Below are 24,781 nucleotides of genomic sequence, written 5' to 3'. Positions count from 1 at the left end.
ACAAAATGTGGGGGACTTCGAAGCCCATCACCAAGAATAATATAGTAGCATTGTTGTTGGTTTAACTGGCCAAATCCTGAAGATCGCAGCTGTCATACTAGGCCTGCACTATGGAAGTGGTGAAAGAACCAACAAGAGGAAAAGAAACATACTTATTTTTGTTCTTACCAGTATCTTATCTGTTACAGATGCATCTGTCTATGACAGGGTTGGTAGCAGTGTTTACTGCACTGACTTTGTGGAGACAGAGTCCCATTTTGGTACTGAGGACACCTTCCATTGTGCTATGTCACATGACCCCTGTGCTAATTGGTAGTGGGCAATTAAATAACTAATTGGAGGAGGGAGCTCAATGAACACCCCAATCCTCAATGACTGGGGAACCCAGTGATAAAGCGCACAATCAAGGCTGAAGCATTTGCAACCATTTTCCGCTGTAAATGCCATGTGCATGATCCATGACTGCCTCTGCCTGAAGTCCCCAACATCAAAAATGTCAGCCTTCAGACAATTCCATTCCATGTTGAAGAGGCTACATAAATGCAAGTTTTTGTTGTTACAAGTACACTAATGTTCCTTCATGAAGCGATGGGCTGAATTCTCCTCAGCTGGGAGGGGCGGGGAGAACTCAGCAGGAGGCCCAAAAATTGTTTTTGCGCTGGTGTGAATTTATAGCAGGATCTTCCACTGTTGTCTGTAACGGCAGAGCAGGAAACGCACTGGAGGCTGGCATGAACGTAATTTGCAACCTACTAATGAGGTGCATATGATGGTCTGAACAACCATGTCTGGTTCTCTATGGCGTAAGCAGGAAAACATGCCAGCGCAAAACCCATTTGGCATGACGTGGTGTGCAGATGTCGGGATTCACCTAAACAATGCCTGAGGCTACCTCTGGACTTCACAATGGAGGCCGACAGCAACCCTGGAACACCACAGCAGTAGAATGGTGGTGGGGGGAAGCATCTACAGATAGAGCTTGTAGATTTTATGTCCTGGAGGGGGTCCATCTTCCAGTCTCAGAGCGCTCCCGGAGATCCATCCTCATTTTCAGGAGGTCCACCTTCTTTCTTCAATAGTGGGTCAGTGATGTTGGGCACCTTTTCAATACGGTGGCTGGAAAGGACGAAGGAGGACCAAGCGCCATCAGACCTGCCAGCCAAGGAATACGGCACAAAACACTCGGCTGCATAATTAATGAGTTTGGGGCTAGAAGATTTGGCGTGTTTTCCCGCCAGCATCCACAACGGGAAACACTCCACCTCCTGCCACCGCCACAAGACTTAGTCCCCAGATGGGAGACTTCCACTTGACACTTCAGCAACTTATGGAATTTGTTGCTTTGTTGTCTCACCAGAACCACATGATTAGGTGGTTCTTCACCGACATCAAATATTGCTACCAATGTTGCTGCTCTTTTGATTAGCACCTCTATTGGCAGCATTCAGCTTTCAGTCTGGTTGACATTCCCTCAGACCTAGACTTCTTTTGGGTTGTCACAGAGGCGATGGCTCTCATTGCAAATCCTTGAGGTGGCAAGAAGTGCACTGGAACCGAAACAAACATTTCAGGAACTTTAGAAAAATTCTTTTCAACCTTAATACAAAGTTGTGCCAGTTGAAATTGAATTTTGCGCAACATTCAAAAAAACTCTCTCACTTTTGGCTGCACCTTTAATTTAAGACATCTGCAACTTCAGACGAGAATATTGGCTCCTTCTGAACTTGTGAACACAAACAGAAGTAACAGCTACAGTCTCTACAGTACATTTGTCTAGACAATGTCCAACCAAGGCCGAATGAATGGAAATCGTTCCATTCTGCCAGCAAATTCGCACAGAAGAATGCAACATTATCTTACCTCCAATTTTTTCACTTCAATGTCAGAAACCTGACTAGATTACAACAGGATGACAATGTACATTAGGTATGAAGAGTTCTACATCTACATTACAGGAAAATGTCACAACTATACTTAAGAGCAGGAATTCTTTGATCAAATGATTCTAGTGAAAGTCAGAACAACGACAATTCTAGCTAAGTGAGAACATTGCTTATTACTGGGTAAATAAACCTCTTCTGAAAACATTGTGAGCGCGATCTTACCGCCCGTTCATGCCTTGCTCCCACTGCAGCAAGGTCAGAGAATTTGGTGGCCAGCCAAATCTCCGTTCATTGCAGCGGGATGGGGAAATCACGCCGGCATGAATGGTGGTTAAGATTCCGGCCAGTGTGGTCTATCCCACAAGTACTTTAATAAACACATGCACAAAATATAACTCTCGAGAGAGACGAGAGGCTCTGAAAAAGGAACTGATCCAAAACACTAAAATCTGTCTTTTATCTTTTCAAATACTGATCAGTTTGCAATATTTCTTCCCTTTTGTTTCAAACACACTAAACTATTTGACACTTCTTGTACTGAATATTTAATTAAAAGAAAATGCAACTGCAGTCACAGTCCCACTGCTTTTGACTAAATCACAGCCAAGAACCCGCTTGTATTTGATAAATGGCTAAACCATTTTGCAGTTGGAAAACTTTTCCACTTGGCCGGAAATATAAAGGATGTATGTAGAATAATGTTGAACCCAGATGTAACAAAGAACTCAGGATTTTCTGTATTCAGAACATAAACTGGAATGGGGAGGCGGGGGGAGGAAGAAAATGAGAAACAGAATATTTACATTCATTCCAGTTGCAAAGCATTAACAAAAAGGCACAATAGCTTAACTACAAACTACGCAAAACTTTATGTTCCCGCAACACGAGCCCCCGGAAATCCCTTCTTCCTTCCTTTCACCCCAATACCCACAGCCTTGCACTCTGAATGGTCTCAAAATGTAACTGCTTCCTGGAACTCCGTTCTCTTTCTATTTCCCTCTCCTCCTCTAAGACCTTCTTAAAAGTCACCTCTGACTAAGCTTTTGGCAACTTTTGCCCTTAATATTTCCTCCTTTGAGCTCATCCAAAACTTAATTTGCCAACTTAAAAGTCTAGTTTTTCTCATCATCCCTGACCTACTGGTTGCTGGTCTACCAATGCCATGGTTTTAATATTCATATCTGTGTTTCTAAATTCTCCATAGCCTCATTCTTTCCAAGTCTCTAAATGGTTATGGCCCTACAAACACTCAGATCCCTGTGCACTCCCAATTCTATGTTTACTACAACAAAGGAGCTATATAAATGTGAGATTGTTGTCTCTTTGGCTCAGTGACCATTTTGTTTTGCTGATTACACCTCTGAAGTGCCTTGAAAAGATTTTCTACATTAGAAGTGTTATTTGTATGTAAGTCAACATTGCGGAGTTGCAACTATTCAGTTTGAAGGTCATCTGAAACGTAGATCAAACTGGGAATCTATGTCAACATCATCTCAAACCATCAACTGCCCACCCACCCTCAGCCCTTCCCTCAACTTAGCCCTCAACCACTGAGTCTGTAACTTGTCCCCCATTATTACCCCCTCCATAAATACCAGTTTCATCTTGTCTACTTGGACTCATATTTTGCTTCCTCAACCCTTTCCCTACCCAACTTTTGACTGTTGAACATTTGTCCTTGCTCAGAGACCAAAGTATTTTCTGGGCATCAGAAGCTTCACACCCATGCTATCAAAACCAAATCCAAAAGCTGCTTGCTAACGTTGAGCCAAATGATGCATAATCTCAGTGTTCTTTTCAGAACTGAGCTTCATACCCTATGTTGCATCCATCATCAAGACCACTTGCTTCACTTGAACATGACCTGTCTCCACTCGCACTTCATTTGCACCATTGCTGAAATCCTTTTATCTTGTTACGATGTCGGCAGAGATCTATAACTTTTAAAAAGAGATTTAAACTGCCAGTTGATAGCTGAAGAATTACAAGATTTCACGTTTAAAAACTTTTACTGTAACAAATTGCTAAAAGCACTACTCACTAACACTATTTTTTATTTCTGTAGGCAATTTATACTTTAAACTGCAGAGGTAAACATTCTCCTTTTATACTTATCACACCTTCCTTGGAATCAAAGTCCTTGCAGCAAACAGTGTATAGTTGCTTCCAACTGGTTCCATTCTTCTTTTCACTGACTAGTAACTTCAGGTGATCATCTTCTGGTGCTTTCCTCAGTTTTCTGAGAGTTTCCAAATCCCATCACCAACAGTAAAACCTGTTTCGATTTTTCCTTCCTCTGGCCACACCAGGACAAATTTCCTGGAATTCTTAGATGGCTGCAGGATGTGTCTCTTCAACCACAGATAGTCTTCCTCCCACATCTGACTGTGGTAGCTCGAAAAGTTAAACAGCCTTTTTTCTCTGCTGACCATAAAGAACTGCTGCTGCCTGTCTGTTATATTCCTCAAGGGAAGTGGAGGGAAGCCTGTTACCTGATCTCAAAAATGGCTTCCTCTGCCATGCGCCTGATAGCAACGTGAAACATATCATCCTTGCATCCAGATAGAAATGCCAAATAACTACCCTTGAACCCAATTCCCTTTCATCCTAGAAGCAAATGGGCAGCTTGCAGCACAACTGTTTACAACCAGATACCTGCAACATCTTGCTGGAACTTTGGGAAACAGTGTCTATCACTGCAAGCTCAGAGGCTGCTGCCACTGTCTCCAAGTGTAAATACCTTGCATCACCTTCTCAGTGAAGCAATTTAAGTCTTCCTTTGGTCTCGAACAATCTTATAAACCACCCAGGTTTGCTGTCAAGCAGCCTGCAGACCGGTCACATGACCCTCTCCATTTCCCCTAAATTCAAAGCTAAAATCCTGAAACATAATAACCTTAGAAACTTCAATTGCAACAATCTACTTCATTCCTTTAATGATGCCCTTGTCAGATTCCTGAGTACAACCTTTATAAACTTCAAAATTCCACAGTCCACCACTATTATGGTTCAAGGTCAGAAACTCCAAATTGTTCTATGAAGCCCGCCCGAATCATAAGTTTTGCATCTTGAATTTGCTCGAATAAGCATGTGATGCTTCACTCCAGGTGTGATTCAAATGACCCACTAGGGAGCTTTCATCAAAGTTTATTTAAGAATATAGTTAACATGTATAATAAGAAAATTGGCAAGAACGTTCAACAATTACAAACAAGAAACAAAACGACCACTATAATGTATAACTCTTAATGAATCTCTAATATGTTCCAATTAAAACCAAAATCTAATAAACAAAATCTTTTAAACAGATTTATCACTGCACAGGCTAAAGCTCACATGATACTGGAATCCAGTTCCCTGGACTGAATGCTGATTTCAAATGATCTTGAAAACTCAGAGCAACTTGTAGTCATTAGCTCCCCAAAACACCAAAAATATAGATTCTTTACTGCAGCATGGCAATAAGATGTGCTTTCAGCTATCTGATAAAACTTTCAAAATAAAAAGAGACTTCTTTCAGCTATGCTTCCAACACTGCAGCCAAAACAAAACTAAAAACAACTCTTGTCACTTAAGCTCCACACAGTTTTTTTTCTCCTCCCAACAATGACATCACCTAAGGCTACGAGCTGCAGAGATTATGATTTTAAAAAATCTCTTGATCATGATTTTTTAAAAAGTCACACCATGTCCTACTGCATAATAAATTCTGCTTACACATCCCATTGAGCCGTTGCTCAGATTGCAAAGGATTTTAACCTTGGTACCAAAAAGTAGTCATCTTGGTCAAATTTTCTGGAATGCCATGTCTAAACCTGTCCAACCTGCTGTAATTTCTCCAGACTTAAAATCTTGTATGTTCTTGGTCATCTTTCCTAGCAATTATTTCACATTTCTCTTCGGTAAAACTTTTTTTATATATAGGGGAATACATTGTGGAAGAAACTTCCACGCTCCCAAAATGAAAAATAGAAACTGCAGAAATAATAATAAAAATAGACTTGAATTCACATTTGAACTTTTAATATATATATATATATATATATATATATATATATATACACACATATATATATATATATACATATATATATATATATATATATATATATATATATATATAATATATATATATATATATATATACCCTTTTCCTGGCATTCAATTAAAAAAAAATCTTACCACTGAACTGGATATTTTGGGAAGCATGGAAGTTAGAACAAATTGTAATGAATGCAGAACCTCCACAACGGAATGTTAAAATTAGCCTGCAAGCTTCACACCATTGATTTAAACCATGACTGCAGTTATAACAGTTCGAACTTTCACAACAGATGCAAAGAATTATTCACATTTAGTGTGGGAACTGTCTTGCTAAGCAGAAATTCCACCTTATATTCCTTATAGACTGTTTATAAATCACAAAATAGCTTCTAAACGTTCAAGTGTCCACCCAGCACTCAAATGTCACCCATTAAATAATTACAAACCTTCACAACAATCTTGCCACATCCGCAAGTCAATTTTTGGTATATCATCGCAGGTCTGATAACCATGGGGATATTCTGCAACTCTGAACACATCAGGCTGTATCCTGGTGATGTTGTCTCCATTGTCACACAGGACACGGGCAAGGGAAGTCTGCTTGATCTGAGTCAGCTGGGCTGGAGTGAACACCCCAGGATTCTCATACCAGAACCTGTTAGCCCATAGGAAAAAGAATAATTTTAAGTCTATTAAGATCTGCAAAGATTCTTCAGTTCATTGTTTCATTACAGATGCCTTTTGGGTGTCTTGTATCCTTAATTCAACATTCCCTGCTCTTTTTAACAGATTTGTTTCTTGTGATTTAACGTCATTGATTAAATTGGCAAAATTTCAAACTGAAATTTAAATCAATTGCCCTTCGACAAAAACATCCAACCAAAATGCAATAGATGTCAACAGCTCAGAAATGTCATTGTAAATACATTTATATGCTGTGTTTAAATGTTCTGGTTCACCAGAGGATTGTAAAATAGTCTAACAAGTTAATCATATGTATCCAGTCGTAATTACATTTCCATTGTTCTGCTTATGCATTGTAAACATCTCAGGCCACTTTACAAAGTGGAAACAGATAAAGTAATCATAAAGCAGAAGGAAAGAGAAACAAAAGTTGTGGGATAGACTAAAAGCTTGACCAGGAAGAGAAGAACATAACAACTAGGAGCAGGAGTAGGCCATCTAGCCCCTCGAGCCTGCTCCGCCATTCAATAAGATCATGGCTGATCTTTTTGCGGACTCAGCTCCACTTACCCGCCGCTCACCATAACCCTTAATTTCTTTACTGTTCAAAAATTTATCTATCCTTGCCTTAAAAACATTCAATGAGGTAGCCTCAACTGCTTCACTGGGCAGGGAATTCCACAGAGTCACAACCCTTTGTGTGAAGAAGTTCCTCCTCAACTCAGTCATAAATCTGCTTCCCCTTATTTTGAGGCTATGCTCCCTAGTTCTAGTTTCACCCGCCAGTGGAAACAACTTCCCTGCTTCTATCTTATCTATTCCCTACATAATCCTATATGTTTCTATAAGATCTCCCCTCATTCTTCTGAATTCCAATGAGTATAGTCCCAGTCTACTCAGTCTCTCCTCATAAGCCAACCCTCTCAACTCCGGAATCAACCTAGTGAATCTCCTCTGCACCTCCTCCAGTGCCAGTATTTCCTTTCTCAAGTAAGGAGACCAAAACTGTACACAGTACTCCATGTGTGGCCTCACCAGCACCTTATACAGCTGCAACATAATAATCTCGCTGTTTTTAAATTCCATCCCCCTAGCAATGAAGGACAAAATTCCATTTGCCTTCTTAATTATCTGCTGAATCTGCAAACCAACTCCTTGAGATACCTGCACAAGGACACCCAGGTCCCTCTGCACAGCAGCATGCTGCAATTTTTTACCATTTAAATAATAGTCCATTTTGCTGTTATTCCTACCAAGTGGATGACCTCACATTTACCAAAATTGTACTCTATCTGCCAGACCCTTGCCCACTCACTTAAGACTATCTATTATCCCTTTGCAGACTTTCACCGCCCTCTGCACACTTTGCTCTGCCATCCATCTTAGTGTCATCTGCGAATTTTGACACACTACACTTGGTCCCCAACTCCAAATCATCCATGTAAATCATAAACAATTGCGGTCCCAACACTGATCCCTGAGGCACACCACTAGTCATCGATCGCCAATCAGAAAAACACCCATTTACCCCCACTCTTTGCTTTCTGTTAGTTAACCAATCCTCTATCCGTGCTGACACATTACCCATTACACCGTTCACCTCTACCTTATGTAGCAGTCTTTGGTGCGGCACCTTGTCAAATGCCTTCTGGAAATCCAGATACACCACATCCACAGGTTCCCCATTGTCCACTGCACATGTAATGTTCTCAAAGAATTCCCCCAAATTAGTCAAACATGATCTTCCCTTCACGAACCCATGCTACGTCTTACCAATGGGACAATTTATATCCAGATGTCTCGCTATTTCTTCCTTGATGATCGATTCAAACATTTTCCCTACTACAGAAGTTAAGCTAACTGGCCTATAGTTACCTGCCTTTTGTCTACCTCCATTTTTAAACAGTGGCATCACATTTGCTGTTTTCCAATCTGCGGGAACCACCCCAGAGTCCAGTGAATTTTGGTAAATTACCACTAGTGCATTTGCTATTTCTCCCACCATCTCTTTTAGTACGCTGGGATGCATTCCATCAGGACCAGGAGACCTGTCTATCTTTAGCCCCATTAACTTGCCCTACACTATCTCTTTCGTGATAATGATAGTTGCTAGGTTCTCAGCTGCTATAGCCTTCCTGTCATCAGTTTTTGGCATGTTATTTGTGTCTTCCACTGTGAAGACCGACACAAAATACCTGTTTAATGCCTCGGCCATTTTCTCATTTCCAGTTATTACGTCCCCCTTCTCATTCTCCAAAGGACCAAAGAGTTGACGGGCGGCTTTTGAAAGTGACACAGGGAAAAGAACAATAAAGGCTATTACAGAGAGCTGTTACGGAAGCAGCCAAAGATGCAGTGGAGCCAGTCAGAACAAACAATTAACCCCTGTCGGAGGAACAGAGGGCAAGAAAAAGAAAGAATCTACAACTTCAAGACAGGGTTGGAATGAGGCAATGGAGGGATTTGACCTTACTGGAGAAAGGTATGCCACCAGAACTTGGGAAGAGGAGGGTGATTAAGAATGGGATTTTGTGTAGGTGAAGACACATGCCATGCCATTCTGAATAAGTTACAGGTAAAAGAGATGGAAGCAGGAAAGGGTGCAAGGGAAGCACATGGGCGATAAAATCTCCAGAAAATAAATGTATGGATTAGAGTTTTGACAGGAGTGGTCACCCCCAGTAATGACCGAGAGACAGAGTGAATGTAGTTGAAACTAATTTTGATTTCTCTGGGGGTGATGGATTCGAGGTGTAAAGCAAACTCTAAAAGATCATCCAAAGGGCAGGGTGGGGAAGATGAAGCATTTCCATCTGTGGTTACCTCAGGGTACTACCCAATCTCAAATTTGTTGCTTCTCCTTAGTGATTACATAACCAAATCTTGTACATGTTGAATGGAAGTACTATTAAGTGGGAATAAAAAGTTACATGAATAAATAAAAGGTAACTGTGGAAGATAATAGAAAATACAGCTTTCACTTGTTTTGCACTTCCAACGTGCTCCTAAAAATGGTGTTAATGCTCAATGAAGATTACTGTCCCGTAAGAAAACATGTAATAAAGACCGGTTACCTTCCTGACTTGTATTTTTTACAATTAAAAACCTATTGGTTGCCTTGGACCTAACTGGCACAAAGGTCCACTTACTGGGCAGAATTTTATGAAATTTTTTCTAAGTGTGAAAGCGGGAGAATTCCTGATCTGTTTTCCAGGTGAGTTTTCACGCCGAATCTTATGCACTCAGTCTTTGAGAAAGTGGACGAGATCATTTCTAGCCACCAGTGGCAGTGGGTGGGGTTTAATTCACCAAACAGCCAGCAGCTCAGATTGGAGCCACAAACAGTGCATACGCAGCAAAAGCCAAAACAATAAGCAGCGCTCCTGGCAAAGACCCCAGATACACCCTCTCCCACACCCCACAGACATTGGAGACCCGCTCTCTACATTACTGACCCCCCTAACCCCCCAGACCTCCTTGCACATGGTCTCCTCATTATCCCCCTGGCCCCAATAGCTGACTGACCTGACCCTGTCTCTCCCCCGTCCCCGATCATCAGAGGCACAAATTTCACCCTCCACCCCCCCCCCCCCCCCCCCCGGCCCCCCCACCCCCCCTGGCACACCTGCAGTGCTGACTTGGCTTCCCCTCCAAGATAACAAGGCAAACTACATTAAACTTGCTGGAATGCTCTAACGGGCGCGTGACTCACCCAAACTGCCTGCAACTGATCTGCCCTAACAAGCCCTAATAAAAACCCCAGCATGGACAGACAGGCAGGCAGTGCAGGAAGAAATGGCCTCCAGGAAGACAGCTCCCCATTTTTCTGATGATGATCTGGCCAGGTTGCTGGAGGCAATGGAGGCAAAGCAGGACACCCTCTTCCTCCCCAGTAGGGCACTGACCCAGGGGAAGGGATGGCTACGCAGCCTGGGTGGCGGTGCCAGCATGTGTTAGTGCCAGGACACTGGCCAGGAGAACCGGGAAGCAGTGCTGCAAAAAAACTGAATGACCTCATCCGGGCAGCAAGGGTGAGTGTTTAACCTCACCTAGTATCTTCAACCAAAATGCCCCCCAGATCCCCCAACTCCCAGCACCCGACATGCTCCCATTACCTGACCCCCAAGCACCCCCCCCCCCCCCCCAAAGAGTATCGCAGTGCTTGCTCTCTGAGGGCCACTCCCTGATACCCTGCAGGACTTGTGCCATCAGATTTCACACAGCTCCTTCTGTCCCCACAGGAGAAGAATGCCCATCATTGCCGGGGAGACGGCAAAGACAGGGGGTGATGTGCCTAAGATCCAGGTCCTCACCCCCTTTGAGGAGTGAGCTTGCAGGACAGGAGGGGATGTTGACCATTAAGACAGCATGGTTAGGCTGGAGCATAGAAGTGAGCACCTGCCAATCCTCCACTTATTGGAAAAATCTCAAGTAAGTTGCATGCAGCCCAGATTCCTCTCCCTCCCTTGCACTTAACTTTGCGTCCTCTATTGCAGGAAGGGACCCCGACGTGCTTGGGCCATCTGGCATCGTGGCCCCCACTGCTGCTCCCACCCATCCTGCCCCTGACAGCTCGGAGGACTCCTCAGAGGAAGCCAATGAAGGGACCTCCGAGGCCAGCACCAGTTTTGCGCCAGCTTCCACCTTGCAATTCACCATCCCAGAGACTCTCACATCAGTGGGTCAAGTTAGTAGTGAGGCATCTGGGTCACTCTCTGGTGCACATGACACATCTGCTGATGTGCATTGGGTGGAGGAGGGAATGTCCAAGGCCTTGGCATGCGGGGGCCTGCCAGAGGCAAGGACTCAGCTGGCCCCAGGCTACATGTTTGGTCTCCGATATCACTTCTCCCTCAGTTGCTGGAGATGCAGTAACAGAGCCAAAGAATGCAGGAGGGGCTGACGGCCACACTGGACCAACTACGAAGCTGTTGGTAGGAGTCCCAGAGCTTTCAGGCGGAACAGCTATTGTCTGTCTTGCATGGCTCCCAGGCCAACACTGCAAGGGTGGCGTCTGCGGCAGAAAGCCTAGGGCAGGAAATCCTCACCATGCGTGGCAGGCTCCAAGCGATGGCGGAGTCACAGCAGACCACAGCTGAGGGCCTCAACAAGCTTATCGCGATTCTGCGGTCCTTGGCTGGGAGGCTCGAGAGCTTGCAGGAGACCCAGCGGGTTAGTGCTGAGACACAGCAGGCTATTGCAGCAGCCTTTGCGAACGTGGCCCAATCACAGAGGGTCATGGCTGAAGGACTGCAGAGCCTGGCCCCTGTCTCAGAGGGCCATCACAGAGGGCTTGGCCACCATGGCAAGAACACAGGTGGTCCTCCAGGATTGGCAGGGCCGGATGATGCCAGAGCTTCTGGAGCTCACTGCAGAAGCACCGCCGTCCCATAGAACGACCCAGGGGCCCACAGTAGCCCCGAGGAATGAGGAAGGGCTTGAGCCCGTGCTGGGGCCTTCCACCCTGAAGGCTGTGGCTGCAACTTTTGACTCCCCCTTCCTGACACCAGGGGATCTCAAGGGCAGCGAGCTGACGAGGATGGCATGGATACGTCCCTGACTCCTGAAAGCTGGCTAGGGCCCTCAAGGTCCAGGCTCTCCAGAGGACGATCGCCAAGGGCATCACGGGCCACAGGGCACAGTAGGCAGCTGGCCACCTCCACCTCCGATGTACATCCTGGGGAGACACTGAGATGGTAAGAAGTTGTAGCGGCACTAAGATGGTACAGGTGAAAGGCAACACTAGCTGGATAGAATATTTAGACACTTTAAAGTCCCATGTTTGCATGTTTTTATATTATCACTTATCTTGAAGGCACTTTTATTGGCACCAATATATGTTATTTCACCCCCAAACCTGTGACTAATTTGTCTTTGATTAGCCGCTAACAGGAATGTACTTACCCCAATGGTCGCCTGAGGGACCCTGCACCCTCAACGCACTGCTGCTGTAAAAATCAAGGCGCTCAAATAATTCACTGGCTACAGCGAGTGGCATGCATTGGCAGCAACTTACAGCATTTGCCATGGTATCCCCAGAACCCACAAAAGATTCCCTCCACAGCCCCCCCCACCCCACCCACCTTGGAACCCTGCATGGGGGTTTACTGCTCCCTTACCCACCAGCCAGATGTGGGCCCAGGTGCCTAGTGCATACGGAGCTCAAGTAGGAGTCAGATTAGTTTGCACCAGGGCATCACTACAGTGGTGCTTAGCGAGTCGTCATCACCCTCCTGCCTGCCACAGAAACTCACTAACACAGCGTACCCAGTCCCACCACTCTGGTGTTACAATGTTGCAGGAGATTGTATGACTCCAAAGGGATTGGGGGGAGGGGGTGGAAATGGAACCCACATGTGGCAACACAGGCCCCTAGTGACCAAAGTCACTCAAAGCACACTAGTGTGGTCAGGGCCTCCCTTGCCGCCCTCGCATGCCTGACCCTTGCTGCCGCCAGCCCTCCAGCGCTGTGTGGTGTTGCTCATCGTTCTCCCTCGTCCCCCTCCTCTTCCTGCTGGGTGGCCTCTTCCACAGCGACGCTTGGCTGGTCGGCCTCCACGACCTCCTCCTCCAAAAGATCTCCTCACTGCTACGCCAGGCTGTGTAGGGCACAGTACACCACCATAATGCGGGACGATATCGGGGCTATATTGCAGGGCCCTGCACATGAACAGCATTTTGAGGAGCCCTATGCACTCCTCCATGTTTGAATGGGTGGCAACGTGGGCCTCATTATATCGGGTCTCCGCCTCTGCACAGGCAGCATTGGCCAAGTCCGAAGCGGGTACTCCATGTCCCCCATGAGCCACCCCTGTACCCTGGGCTCCTCCTCAAAGACCTCTGGGATATCAGAGCTGCTCAATATAAAACTGCCATGCACACTGCCGGGGTGTTTGGCGCAGACATGCATGATGTTCAGCTGATGGCCACACACCAATTGCACGTTTATTGAATGGAAGCCCTTTCTGTTCATGAATCTTCCTGGATTCTTGAATGGGGCCTGGAGGGCAATGTCTCTAGCGCCCTGCACATTTGGCATCCCCCTCCCCCCCCCCAGATGGACGCAAATCCGCCTGGACTTCCTGCTGGGTTTGGTCCAGGTAAAATTTAATATACTGGCCAGCCCAGGCATACAGGGCATCCATGACCTCCTTCACACACTTGTGGACGGATGATTGGGAAATGCCACAAAGGTCTCCACAGGTGGTTTGGAAGGACCTGGTGGCATAAAAGTTTACGATTGCTGTGATTTTCACAGCCACTGGGAGTGGGTGCCTCCCCCCGTGCCCAGAGGTGCCAGGTCCTACAACAAATGGCACAGGTGTCACACTGTCTCCTTTCGGAACCAGAGCCATCAGTGGCACGTGATGTCCGACAGTCGCTCAAAACACACGTGTGCAGAACTTCCGAGATCTCCGCTCCCGAATTCTCCTGCCCCCCTGGCCCATTTCCGACGCAGAACAGACGCCGCTGGAAATCTGGCACTAGGAGATGCGTGAAGGCGCACGCAAACCCCGGGAATCGGCTGACGCGACAGTCTCCCGGCCCGCTGTGCTAAGAAATTAACGCAGCAGGATGGGAGAATCGAGGTGTTAAATTAAGGCCTGATCTAACTTTGGTTCAAGTGCACATGAAAAAATCCATAATATTTTTTGAATAATAGTATTCCCATGATCCAGACATTTCTTCCTCCACACAATCGACCAAATAGATATTCATCTCACTTCTAGGAAAATACCTGCTGCACTTGCCTACATAATAGAAGTGGCTGTGTCTCAAAGTGATTTATTGTCTATGAAGTACCCCAAGGCATTTCAGAGAAATGAAATGTGGCTTTACACAAGAACAAGTCTTTCTTATAGTCAATCCAGCATGGGTCACTGGAATCTGCACCAGGAACCTGCGATGATTTCTCCCCCTTCTACACTCGAGCACTGCAGTCGACTGAATGGTAGCATCTCAACTGCAGTCCAAACACAGACCAGCAAGTCAAAGCTGGGATGTTTTTGGTCTGAAGAGCATTACAGCAGACGACCTTTACCCAATGGACTAATAGGAAACTCAAAAACCACATGTTTTTTTTTTAAACAGAATCTTCCTCAGGGATATGATTCTCTCGCTGTAGTTATATACCACTGAGTTAGAGCTTCTAAATGTGATAATGAAGGCTTTCCTTCTTGATTAAAGTAGACAGAACAAACCAATATTACGCGGGTTGCAGCTTACCTATCGCCATCACGAAGACGTTTAAATTGTGTAACTAACAAGCACAGAAGTGTAGGTCCCAATCTGGTTCCAGGGATCAAGTCCTCTACCAATAATGCAGGAAACAGATCTATGTTCAAGGGTGTACCATATAAGCTGTAAGAATCAATGAGAGAAAGAGAAACATTTCACACAGCTTTGACAAAGGCTCTACACCCCGAAATAGTAACTCATCTGTTCTTTCCACAGATACTCATTGGCTTGCTAGCGTTTTCAACATTTGCTGCTTCAGATTTTAACATCTGCTATTTTTTGTTCTTTGTTTATATGTGCATTTGGCAAGCCGAAAACACTGACGTTTTAAATCAGTTCCTTAAATTTTAGGGGGTGCAGGAGTGTAGCGGTTATGGCATGTAGTAATCCAGTGGCCTGGACTAAAAATCTGGGAAACTCGAGTGCAAGTCCCTCCATAACATTTTCTGAGAAGTAGCCATGACGGTGTTGGATTGTCGTAAAACCCTAACTGGTTCACTGATGTTGCTTAAGAAAAGTAACCTATCATCTTGACTGGTCTGGTCTATATGTGACACTGGACAACCACCTCCCCCCACCCTCCATCGACTATTCAAACTGTCCTAAGTTCATCTGTTGAGGCTCACCCCTGAAACTTGCAAGCCACTTAGCCAGGTCAACTGTGGACCAGAAGAAAATGCCAGCCTTGCCAGTGATACCCGTATCTCAAGTCAGAATAATAATTTTTCAAATGACTCGAGTGCAGACTCAATGGGCTAGTGCACACTTGATGGGCCGAAGGGCACTGGGAGAACCGAGGCCTGGGGGACTTTCTTAAACCATGCTCTCACATCATTGGCCTCAATATTATTTCTACCCAAAACACGTGGAGGGGGGTTTGGGGTCTTAAAATTTGAATTGTCTCCAACTTGGCATGAAGTGATTTATTAACCTATTTCCCCCACTGTATGACTCTATGACAAATGTTTTTTGTGAGATAAGTTCAAGGAGCAATTATGTTCTTTGGCCATCCAGATTGGATGGTCACTGGTGAATATGTACATCAGTTTAATATGTAGCAATTCTATGGGGGGTATGGGGGGGATTTTCCCAGCCCGCTGTGCTGGGAGACATAAGCGGAGGCTGTTTAGCTGATTCGCCGCTGAGCACCACATCTCCGGACGCCGGATTTCTGGCATCGTCAGCTCTGTGCCGGAAATCGGTGTGGAGCTGATTAAGTATTTAAATTCAAATTTTAATATCATTAGTGGGCCCGGGACTGAAGTCTCGGGGGAGATCAAGGTGGGCCAGGGTCAGGTCTAGCCCAGAAATGTCTGGAAGGCCAGTGAGAGTCACAGGGCTGGCCAGCAATCGGGAGGCTGGCAGTGCGGGGCTACTACGCACGCACCGATCTACGTGCTGATAGATCAGCACATGCACGGTGGCCCGCTCAGCGCTACGCTGCCGGTCTCTCCATCAGGAATAGGCCCTGCCCACTGATTTTTAAGCAGCTTCATGCTAGTGCACTCTGCAGTGCTCAAAGCGTGGGAGATTTATTTTGAAAATCCCACTAAAAAAGTGGGATTTACTCCAATTTTTATGTGAATTCGGCGCTTAAAATTTATTTGGGAGGAACCTGGCCTCCATTTAGCTTTTATATGTTGGACCAATCAATCTAATCCACTGGGAATGAAGGATAACTGCAAGTATTAATAAAAATGGACCTTCTTAAACCATGCTCTCACATCATTGGTCTCAATATTATTTCTACCCAAAACAGACAGAGGAGGGCTGGGGTCTTAAAATGTGAAATCTGCGTAACATGTCTCCAACTTGGCATGAAATAATTTATTAACCTATTTAAATTGGGATCCTACAATACAAATGCGAGCCTAGTTTGAAATTAATTGGTGTTGCAGGAGTGACCCCAGGGATTGGAAAATTCTGCAGTAGATTGGAGATGGGTGCCGCCCCGCCCCCCCTCCTCGGGGAAGTCTTCAGCCTCCCCAGCTCAGTGGATCTACCTCCACCTGCCTTGATGGGCCTGATCTCTCCTTGCTGCCCTGACAGTCTGCCATCTGGTCAGCTGCCAACAGCAGATCAACAAGGTATAAATAAAGTTCTGTCATTAAAGGCGACAAGGCTTCCCTGTCCTTGTAAAAATCGGTTGGGGGGCGGGGGGGGATCACATTTACAAAAGTATTACTAATGATATCTGTTAACGTTTTAGCTATCAAAACAGTTTCACTTACTTCATGAGTTTTTCCCTAATTCGTGGATGCTTAATTTCATTTTCTAGGTCCTTAAAATCATGAGCCGAGCTGAGATTGCAGTAGACTCTGTAATCATTGTAAGGAGGGATCCCATGATCTCTACCTCTCTGAATGTTCATAGAAGCTAGATCCAGTGCCACTGCATGTGCCATGGAGAAAAGTCGCTCAGTTAATTCGGTATTTACCAGCTCTGTTGGGACTCGCATTTTCCCTGGTACAGCAAACAAACCTCGCAGCAACGGGTCAATGCCGCCCTCATTCACTATCCTGAATGGAGAGAAGAATGCTTTGTGAAGAGGAAGGTGACCTTGAGGAATGGGCTGAAACATATCATCCAAGCGGTAAAGGATAGGATTGATAAGTGTGTGCCCAAATCTAAAAGCTGCAGTGGCAAATACATTCACTATTCCGGCATTAACATTAGGATCATAGCCTTTATAGTCTCCAAACTTCTTCATTCCAACGTCACCAAGGATTTTAGGTAGCCAATGGCTATAGGTTATGTGCTGCATTTGGGCACCAACTATTTTGCGCGACTCATGATAGATTGTCTCACCATCCCAATGTGGATTTAATTTTAGCAGCTCAGTAGCGATTCGATTGTGTTCCCTGAACCAGACTGTGTGCATACTAGTTAAACCCATGTGTTCATTGGAACGTTGATCTCCAGCCAAGAAACAAGGAATGGGACTCTCATTTTCGTCTCTCATACATTCAGTTGGTGGACCAGTAGCAAATGGTAAAAGGGGTTTCCCCAATCGATGGGCTATCCCTTGCTTTAACAGGCCTCGTTGACTAGCCAAGTCACGTATTTCTTCAGCTTCCTGATCTGAGCTCCCATAGACATTGGAAGCATCGATATAAGAAGTCAGCTGATTGATCTGTTCACGTGGATACACAGACTCCATTAACAAAGATGTCATTCCACTCCCACAGACAGGGCTGGAGCGTACAAAGAACATGCATTGCGCCCCATTACGCACTCTGGGGTCATTTTGAGGGACCAAGATAGGAAAGCACGGTGGATCATTGGTGCAGACAGAACTGCAGTGCTGACCATCTGAGAACCTGGAAAGACTGAGTGCTGCAACTGTGAGGTCTATGTCATGGTCGAGGAACTGACCCCACTGCATCAGCATGTGCGTGTACTGATCATCAGGCGTAATGGTCTCAGTGCCTAACAGAGAGGTTGAAATGAGGCGAGGTAGAGGGAGAGGAAATCCATTGTAAAACTGGTTTCGATTGATTCCTCTTGGCAGATTAAACCCGTTTTCATAGACTGATTTTAGAAGGCGCTCAAAGGCTGTAAGGGAAGCTCCCCACATGGGGTGCTGGAGATTGTTACATGTCCCATCATGCGATCGGTATTTCTGATGAAAACAAATGTCGGAACAGTTATTGATTCGGCGGTGGGCAGTGCAGCCAGACAGATTTGCAACCAAGTTCAGGAATCTTGGAGACAAAAGGTCATTGTAGCGAAAACCTATTGAAAGAAAAGGCAAATTAAAATCACATTTGTCACATGTGAAAGCAAAATCAAATATCCACTATTAACTGTACAGAAAAATCCCATCACTTTAAACACAAAATTCTTCTGTTTGTAAACTATCACGGGCAAATTCTGATCCCCCCATCACTTGGTCTTCAATGACGTGCATCAGTTCTTAGTATCCCAATGCCTCAAATTTAAAATTCTCCTTCTGGTGTTCAAACCCTTCCTAGGCTCAAAACTCTGTCTTTGACTCTCAAACACTGTGCCATCTGCTGAATTCTTCCATTCCTCTGGCTTCACCTTCGTTCACATCAGCCAGTCCCTTAACACCATCACTGGCAGCCATTCTGTCAGTCACCTTGGCCTTACGCCCTGGAACTCCCTTTCTAAAACCCCTCAGTCACCTTTAAGATACTCCTTAAACCTACCTCGTCAATCAAGCTTTTAAAAACCTTCCTAACTTCTCTTTTGGTTTGGCATCCCCTTATTTTCTTTGCACCTTTGTGAAGAGCCTTTGGATATTTTCCTACATTAAAGGTACTACATAAAAGGAAGTTGTGGCGTATTATGGTTTCAGTTAACTGAAGATATAGTGAGAGATGTTAGCTATTTTCAATCCAAAACACACTGCTTACTATTTAAATATTGTATTAGCGTTGACATAACTCTTTAAATGTGCTAAATATGTAACATTTAAATGCAAATTAAATGCATTTTTGAAAAGGTAACTCTTTATTTGCTACTTTCACCCTCAGGAATGTGAATGGTGTACTTCTGAAAACATTTTAGCTTCTAAGCAAACAGATAACCATCAAATCCTCACTTCAGCATGTGCCTCGACAGTCAAACAACTGGGGAAACAGGGAAATAAACCTTTTCTCGTGTTGCCTTTTATTTAAAAACACTGTAGTAGTTTCAACACCCTTTGCTTAAAAGGTGCCGCATGCTTTTACTTTAGCTTTAGGTTTCCAATTGCCAGTTCTGCTGAGACCATTATTGCCCCCATGTTTCCCTGTTAACAGTAGCTTGCCAATTGCTGTCGTTTCCAATTTGCATCAAGAACCCAGTGAGTTGTGCTAAGTAACTGCAAGACAAGAGCAAAGTCCACAAGGAACGGTGACTAAAAGCACTCACTGGAAATGAGCACACGGAAAACATTGACAAGATCGATGGTTTAAAACAATTAAATGATTTGATCATTGTGTGCTAATCAAAGCGAACAACTAGAGGTATTAGAAACTCTCAAAGTTCATTCAAGAATAAAACTTCATGGAAACTGCTTCACTAATGTGTTTCAGCACCTTTCCCAAATAAACGGCAGCTGCCAGCTCGCAAATGTTTGAACAACTACCAAACTTTAGAGTTTGAGTAATGGGGTTAGGAAACAAGAACATGATTAATCTAACATTAGAACTGGGAGGTGCGAAGACAGCTCTCCGATTGGAGAATTCACACCCAGGTCCACAAACAGAACCACATGATGCAAAACTAAAATTAATGAAATGGAAAATACCTGCTGTCATGAGCAGTCGGGAAATGCGAGGGGACTGGGAGGACCACCGTCACACAGCAAGACATTTGCAATGAGATTGCTCACATTTCTTAACAATAAACACACAATGGGCTCATTGCAACATACTTATGATTACATTCGGGACAAAGATCTTGACAACTGAGGGGAAGGTAAACAAACACAGCTCGTGAGTTCCAGTGAAGACAAAATTTATCTCAGTGATATTGTACAGCCTGCAGCCAGAGATCACAGGAAGATAGAAACTGTCAACATTCTGATTTTGGAGCAGATTAGTATCTCTTGGTGTTTTGAGCTTAATAATACACTTTAACCAAACCTAGGTAAAATATTTACCTTTTCAGAGTTGTATGTTGTGCAAAATTAAGGATGCATACTTCCCCTTTCTCAGTCAGGCTTTATGATTCCTTTGTTTAAATACAAAATTCAAAACACAAAAATGTTATAGCCAGTAGTTTATTGGAAAATGTTTAGTTTTTAAACTCAGATAAGGTAAATATTTTACCTAACTTTGGTTAAAGTTCAAAGCACCAAGGGATTCTAATCAGCTCCCAAATCAGATAGTTGATCATTTCTAAAGGAAAATTAATAGAATCCAGTGATGATGTTGTTACACAAACCCAAATTTATTTATATAATAAAAGTGTGCTGGAGTGTGGAACTTGTCGTGGGCAGTCAAAGCCCCCCTATTAATCTCCAAAGATTGTGGAATAACATTGGCCAAGTTGATGCTTCTGTAATATGTTACACTGCAATATTTTTGCTTTGTTTCCTACGAGAGCCCTTGGATGATATAAGCAATATCCATCACCAAAAAAAAATCAGGTACCAATGAATGGAACTTGTACCATACCAGGCTACCATAAAACCATCAGATGGAGAACATGTAAATTCTCCCAACCCTTAAATTCATGGGACCACAGAAAATCTCAGAGCTGCAAGAGCAAAGTGTGCAAAAGATTGTGGGGTGCATAATAAGCTGCATTTTTCTCCCCGAGTATACCTTAGAATGAAAGTTATTTTAAAACAAAACATTGTCTTAAGATAACTGGTCAAAGTGTCCTCAAACAAAGTCATTGGGTGGAATTTTCCTTTTTTCTTCTAAGTGCTGGCTCAGGCGAGGAAAGTGGTGTGTAGCTTGCTGGCTGCACAGCCAGCTTTTCTCACCATACTGAGCAGCGCTTGGAAGAAAGAAATCTGGGGGTGTGACCCGCACTATCACGCCGGCAGGGCAGGGCCAGAAAAAGTCAGCAATGTCGGGATAGGGGGAAGCCCCAGAATTAGATGTTGATCTATTTAAAAGAGAGATTCCCGGCCTTCCCTGGGCACCTTTTCGACTCTTTTTTGCACCCATATATGTCGCTGTTTGAGCCTGCGGCAAACATGGGCACAAAATCCTGGCCATTATTTTGAAATTTGACTCTCAATCAAATGCTACCGACTGCACCAATACTATCATGCATTGGAATGAATCTAATGACAATACTCATCTACTTTGCATGACATTGATTACGCAGTGCTGAAACATTACTGGGCCGATGACAGAAATTTGCCTGTAAGCATTTTCACCTATTTCCACAGGGAAATGATTGCAATGATACAATTATAATCTTTTTAACTCTCAAAACTGAAAAGAAATGCATGAATTTACTGCAATGAAAGGGGAAAGGACAAGGTCATCGAAACATTTGAACACAAGAATGAAAACTTTAAATTTGAAACTTTTATATCCACAGTACAACCCAATGCACATGGTTGTGATTTTAAGTCCCACAGCAGAATTCAAGCACAAAAAAAACTCCAAGGCTGACAGCCCAGCTCAGTACCGAGTTTGTGCAGGAGGTGCATCTTTCAGACGAGATGTTAAACTGTTGGCCCGTCTGCCCTCTCAAACTGATGTAAAAGTTCCCACGGCACTATTTTGAAGAATAGCAGCGAGTTATTTCTGACGTACTGGTCAATATTCATCCCTCAATCAACACCACAAAAAACAAATTGCCTGGTCTATTTTGCTCTTTGTGGGAGTCTGCTGTGCAAGTTTGGATGTTATGTTCCTACAGCACAAAAGCAGCCACATTTGAAAAGTACTTCACTGACAGTGCAGCGTGTTGAGATTTTCCAGTGGTAACAAAAAACACTATGGGGGTGAGCTTACCAAAAAAATTCTAAGTGCCGAACAAGCGTGAAAATGGGAGAGAATCCTGCCCATTTTTTTGGCGAGAGAAAAAAAAATCTAATCTTACCATACTTGCAAGAGTGTGCAGCCCCAATGCGCTACCTCCCCTTGGGCCCCACACCCTCCCCACTTCTTAGCATTGTCCCTTGCCCAGTGGGCAGCGTCAGGGTGCCCAGTGGGCAGTGCCAGAGTGCCAGGCTGGCACTGCCCAAGGGTTACTGCCCACCCTGTCCCTAACCACCAGGGGGGCCTCAATGGACCAGTGAGGCTGTCACATCTGGAACAGATGTGATCCTTGCCAGTGAGGACCTCCACCGGCGAGATCGTTCAGGCAAGTGAGCCCAGATGATTAGGGCGCCACACCGATCGACCGGCGTGAAAAGCCAGTAAGATTGATTTCTCCCTATATAAAATTCTTTCTTTCACAGCCACTTTTACAGAGTGGTCACTGCCGTTATGTATGAATCATGGCACACAATTTGTACACAGGAACATTCCATTGACAGCAATGGGACCTTGGACCATATTATCTGACTTAAGCATTGGTTGAGGGATAAATGTCAGCTGAGCCCATTAGAGAGAACAGCTTTGTGGGGAAACAACACTGCACATGTTAAATTGCAAATTAACATGTGCCTCAGGAAAGGTAACTTTTGAAGAGTAAGCTATTGGCAATGGTTGTTTATTTAAAAGTATTTCAACCTGAAGTCAACCATGGGTATACTGACCTGTTCCATTCAGATCAACCATCAGCCCATCATTGACGTGTTCCTGAATGAGTTGCAGTGTTCGTTCAAAAATTTCCCCCGCTCGAGCAAGGTCAAAAACAATTGGAAGTCGTGGATATCGGAATAAGGCAAGCAGCTCATTTGGGGTTTGGGGCCTTCTGTGAGTGAGCAACGTTTAGACAAAGAACATCTCATTAGTGTTCCCTTAACAAAAAATCAATTGATTTTGTTTAATAAAACTGGGATTTTATAAATGCAATTCAGCTTAATATATTCTGGCTTTCTTTAAGAGAGAAAGAAATATCTTGAAACTATCTCTGCTCATTCAACTACCTTGCTCTAGTGCATTATGGCAATGATTTTTTTTGTACTTTCATTTGTTCTAGTTACATTCATAAATAAATGAACTTTGAAAGAAGGTGAATAAATGTTAAAAAGAAAGACTGTCTTTATGCAATAAAGTACAAAGACCAACAACACTGAACATAACACAAAGCAGATTGCATCAAATGGCCTCAAACCATGTGTCGGTGTTAAATTATGCAACACCTTCTGGCCATCAAAGGGTTAAAATGTAATTTAAAGGAGAAAATTAACAGATGTATAGCATCAAAACATGCTGCATCAAAAATATTTGGTACAAGGGAAGTTTATAGAACAGATAAAATGTTAATACAGCTGATACTATACCTGCACTATATCGTCCAACATGGTTAGAAAGATAAGAAAAAAAAGGAGACACTGTTAAATAAGAAAACAGGGTAAACAAGTGTAAACACAGAAAGTGACAAAAGTCTTCATTTCTGATGCTCTTGCTGATCTGCATAATATTTTTCCCTACCCGAGCTGAATCTAGAAGTCGTAAAACAATTTTATGTTAAAAATGAACCACTCTGACCAAACAGTCTACGTGTTGTTAATCCCGAGTTATGAAATGTGTGGAATGCATTTCAGTGGAATATATAAAAGAAATCATGGAGCAGAGTGTACAATGTGGAAGCAATGATGCATGGAAAATTCTAAACACACATTTCTTCTTGTCGATTCTCTCTTATTCCACTTCCTGACTTTGGCTCGTTCCCCATCTGCTTCTCACAAAGTTGTTTTCCCTTATGACCTACATTACTCTGGACTGTCTTAATGGAAGCAGTAGACTTACTGAACAAGTTGCAAATGCACTAGCCCCCAGTGAGACTGCAGGACTTCTGGTAAACTAAAGCTCCAGCTGCCACATCTCAATGTGAAAGGGGGGGGGGGGGTAAATCACTCTACCTCTGACTTTAAATAAGAAACGTCACATTTTCATGTTAACCAAAATCTCATACAAAAACACAGCGAAGGCTGATGTAGTGAGGCAATTACAAAAAAATAACCACAGCACACTTGGACTAACTCAACTTAGCACTCTACACTCTATTATTCACCAGCACTTCATTTCTCTTCAGTTATTACTGAATGGGGGTTTTCTTTTGCACACCACTTGCAACATAGACCTTGCATATCAAGCCCAGTTCCATGGGTCATACGTTTTTTTTCTGAACACAATTGTCTTATTTATGCCATTCCATCATTTAAAAGTTTATTTATTAGTGTCACAGGTAGGCTTACATTAACACTGCAATAAAGTTACTGTGAAAATCCCCTAGTCGCCACACTCCGGTGCCTTTTCGGATACACTAACGGAGAATTTAGCATGGCCAATGCACCTAACCAGCACATCTTTCAGACTGTGGGAGGAAACCGGAGCACCCGG

The 24,781-nt window shown here is 43.9% G+C and overlaps 1 protein-coding gene across 5 annotated transcripts in view; it reads right to left on the bottom strand.

The window, feature by feature from the left end:
• Window positions 1-24,781, bottom strand: part of pxdn (peroxidasin) — a 248,988-nt gene that overhangs the window by 20,403 nt on the left and 203,804 nt on the right. For all 5 annotated transcript variants that reach the window (XM_078213208.1, XM_078213210.1, XM_078213209.1 and 2 more), the window contains 4 exons: window positions 23,029-23,186; window positions 17,081-18,584; window positions 14,838-14,972; window positions 6,374-6,582 (listed from right to left, as the gene is read on the bottom strand). In XM_078213208.1, coding sequence (XP_078069334.1) covers window positions 6,374-6,582; window positions 14,838-14,972; window positions 17,081-18,584; window positions 23,029-23,186 — 2,006 coding nt within the window. The remainder of the gene's footprint in view (window positions 1-6,373; window positions 6,583-14,837; window positions 14,973-17,080; window positions 18,585-23,028; window positions 23,187-24,781) is intronic.

Source organism: Mustelus asterias, chromosome 5, assembly GCF_964213995.1.
Source record: "Mustelus asterias chromosome 5, sMusAst1.hap1.1, whole genome shotgun sequence".
NCBI classification, from domain to species: Eukaryota; Metazoa; Chordata; class Chondrichthyes; order Carcharhiniformes; family Triakidae; genus Mustelus; species Mustelus asterias.
The sequence above is the reverse complement of the archived record's forward strand: the minus strand, read 5'-3'. Positions and strand labels throughout refer to the sequence as shown.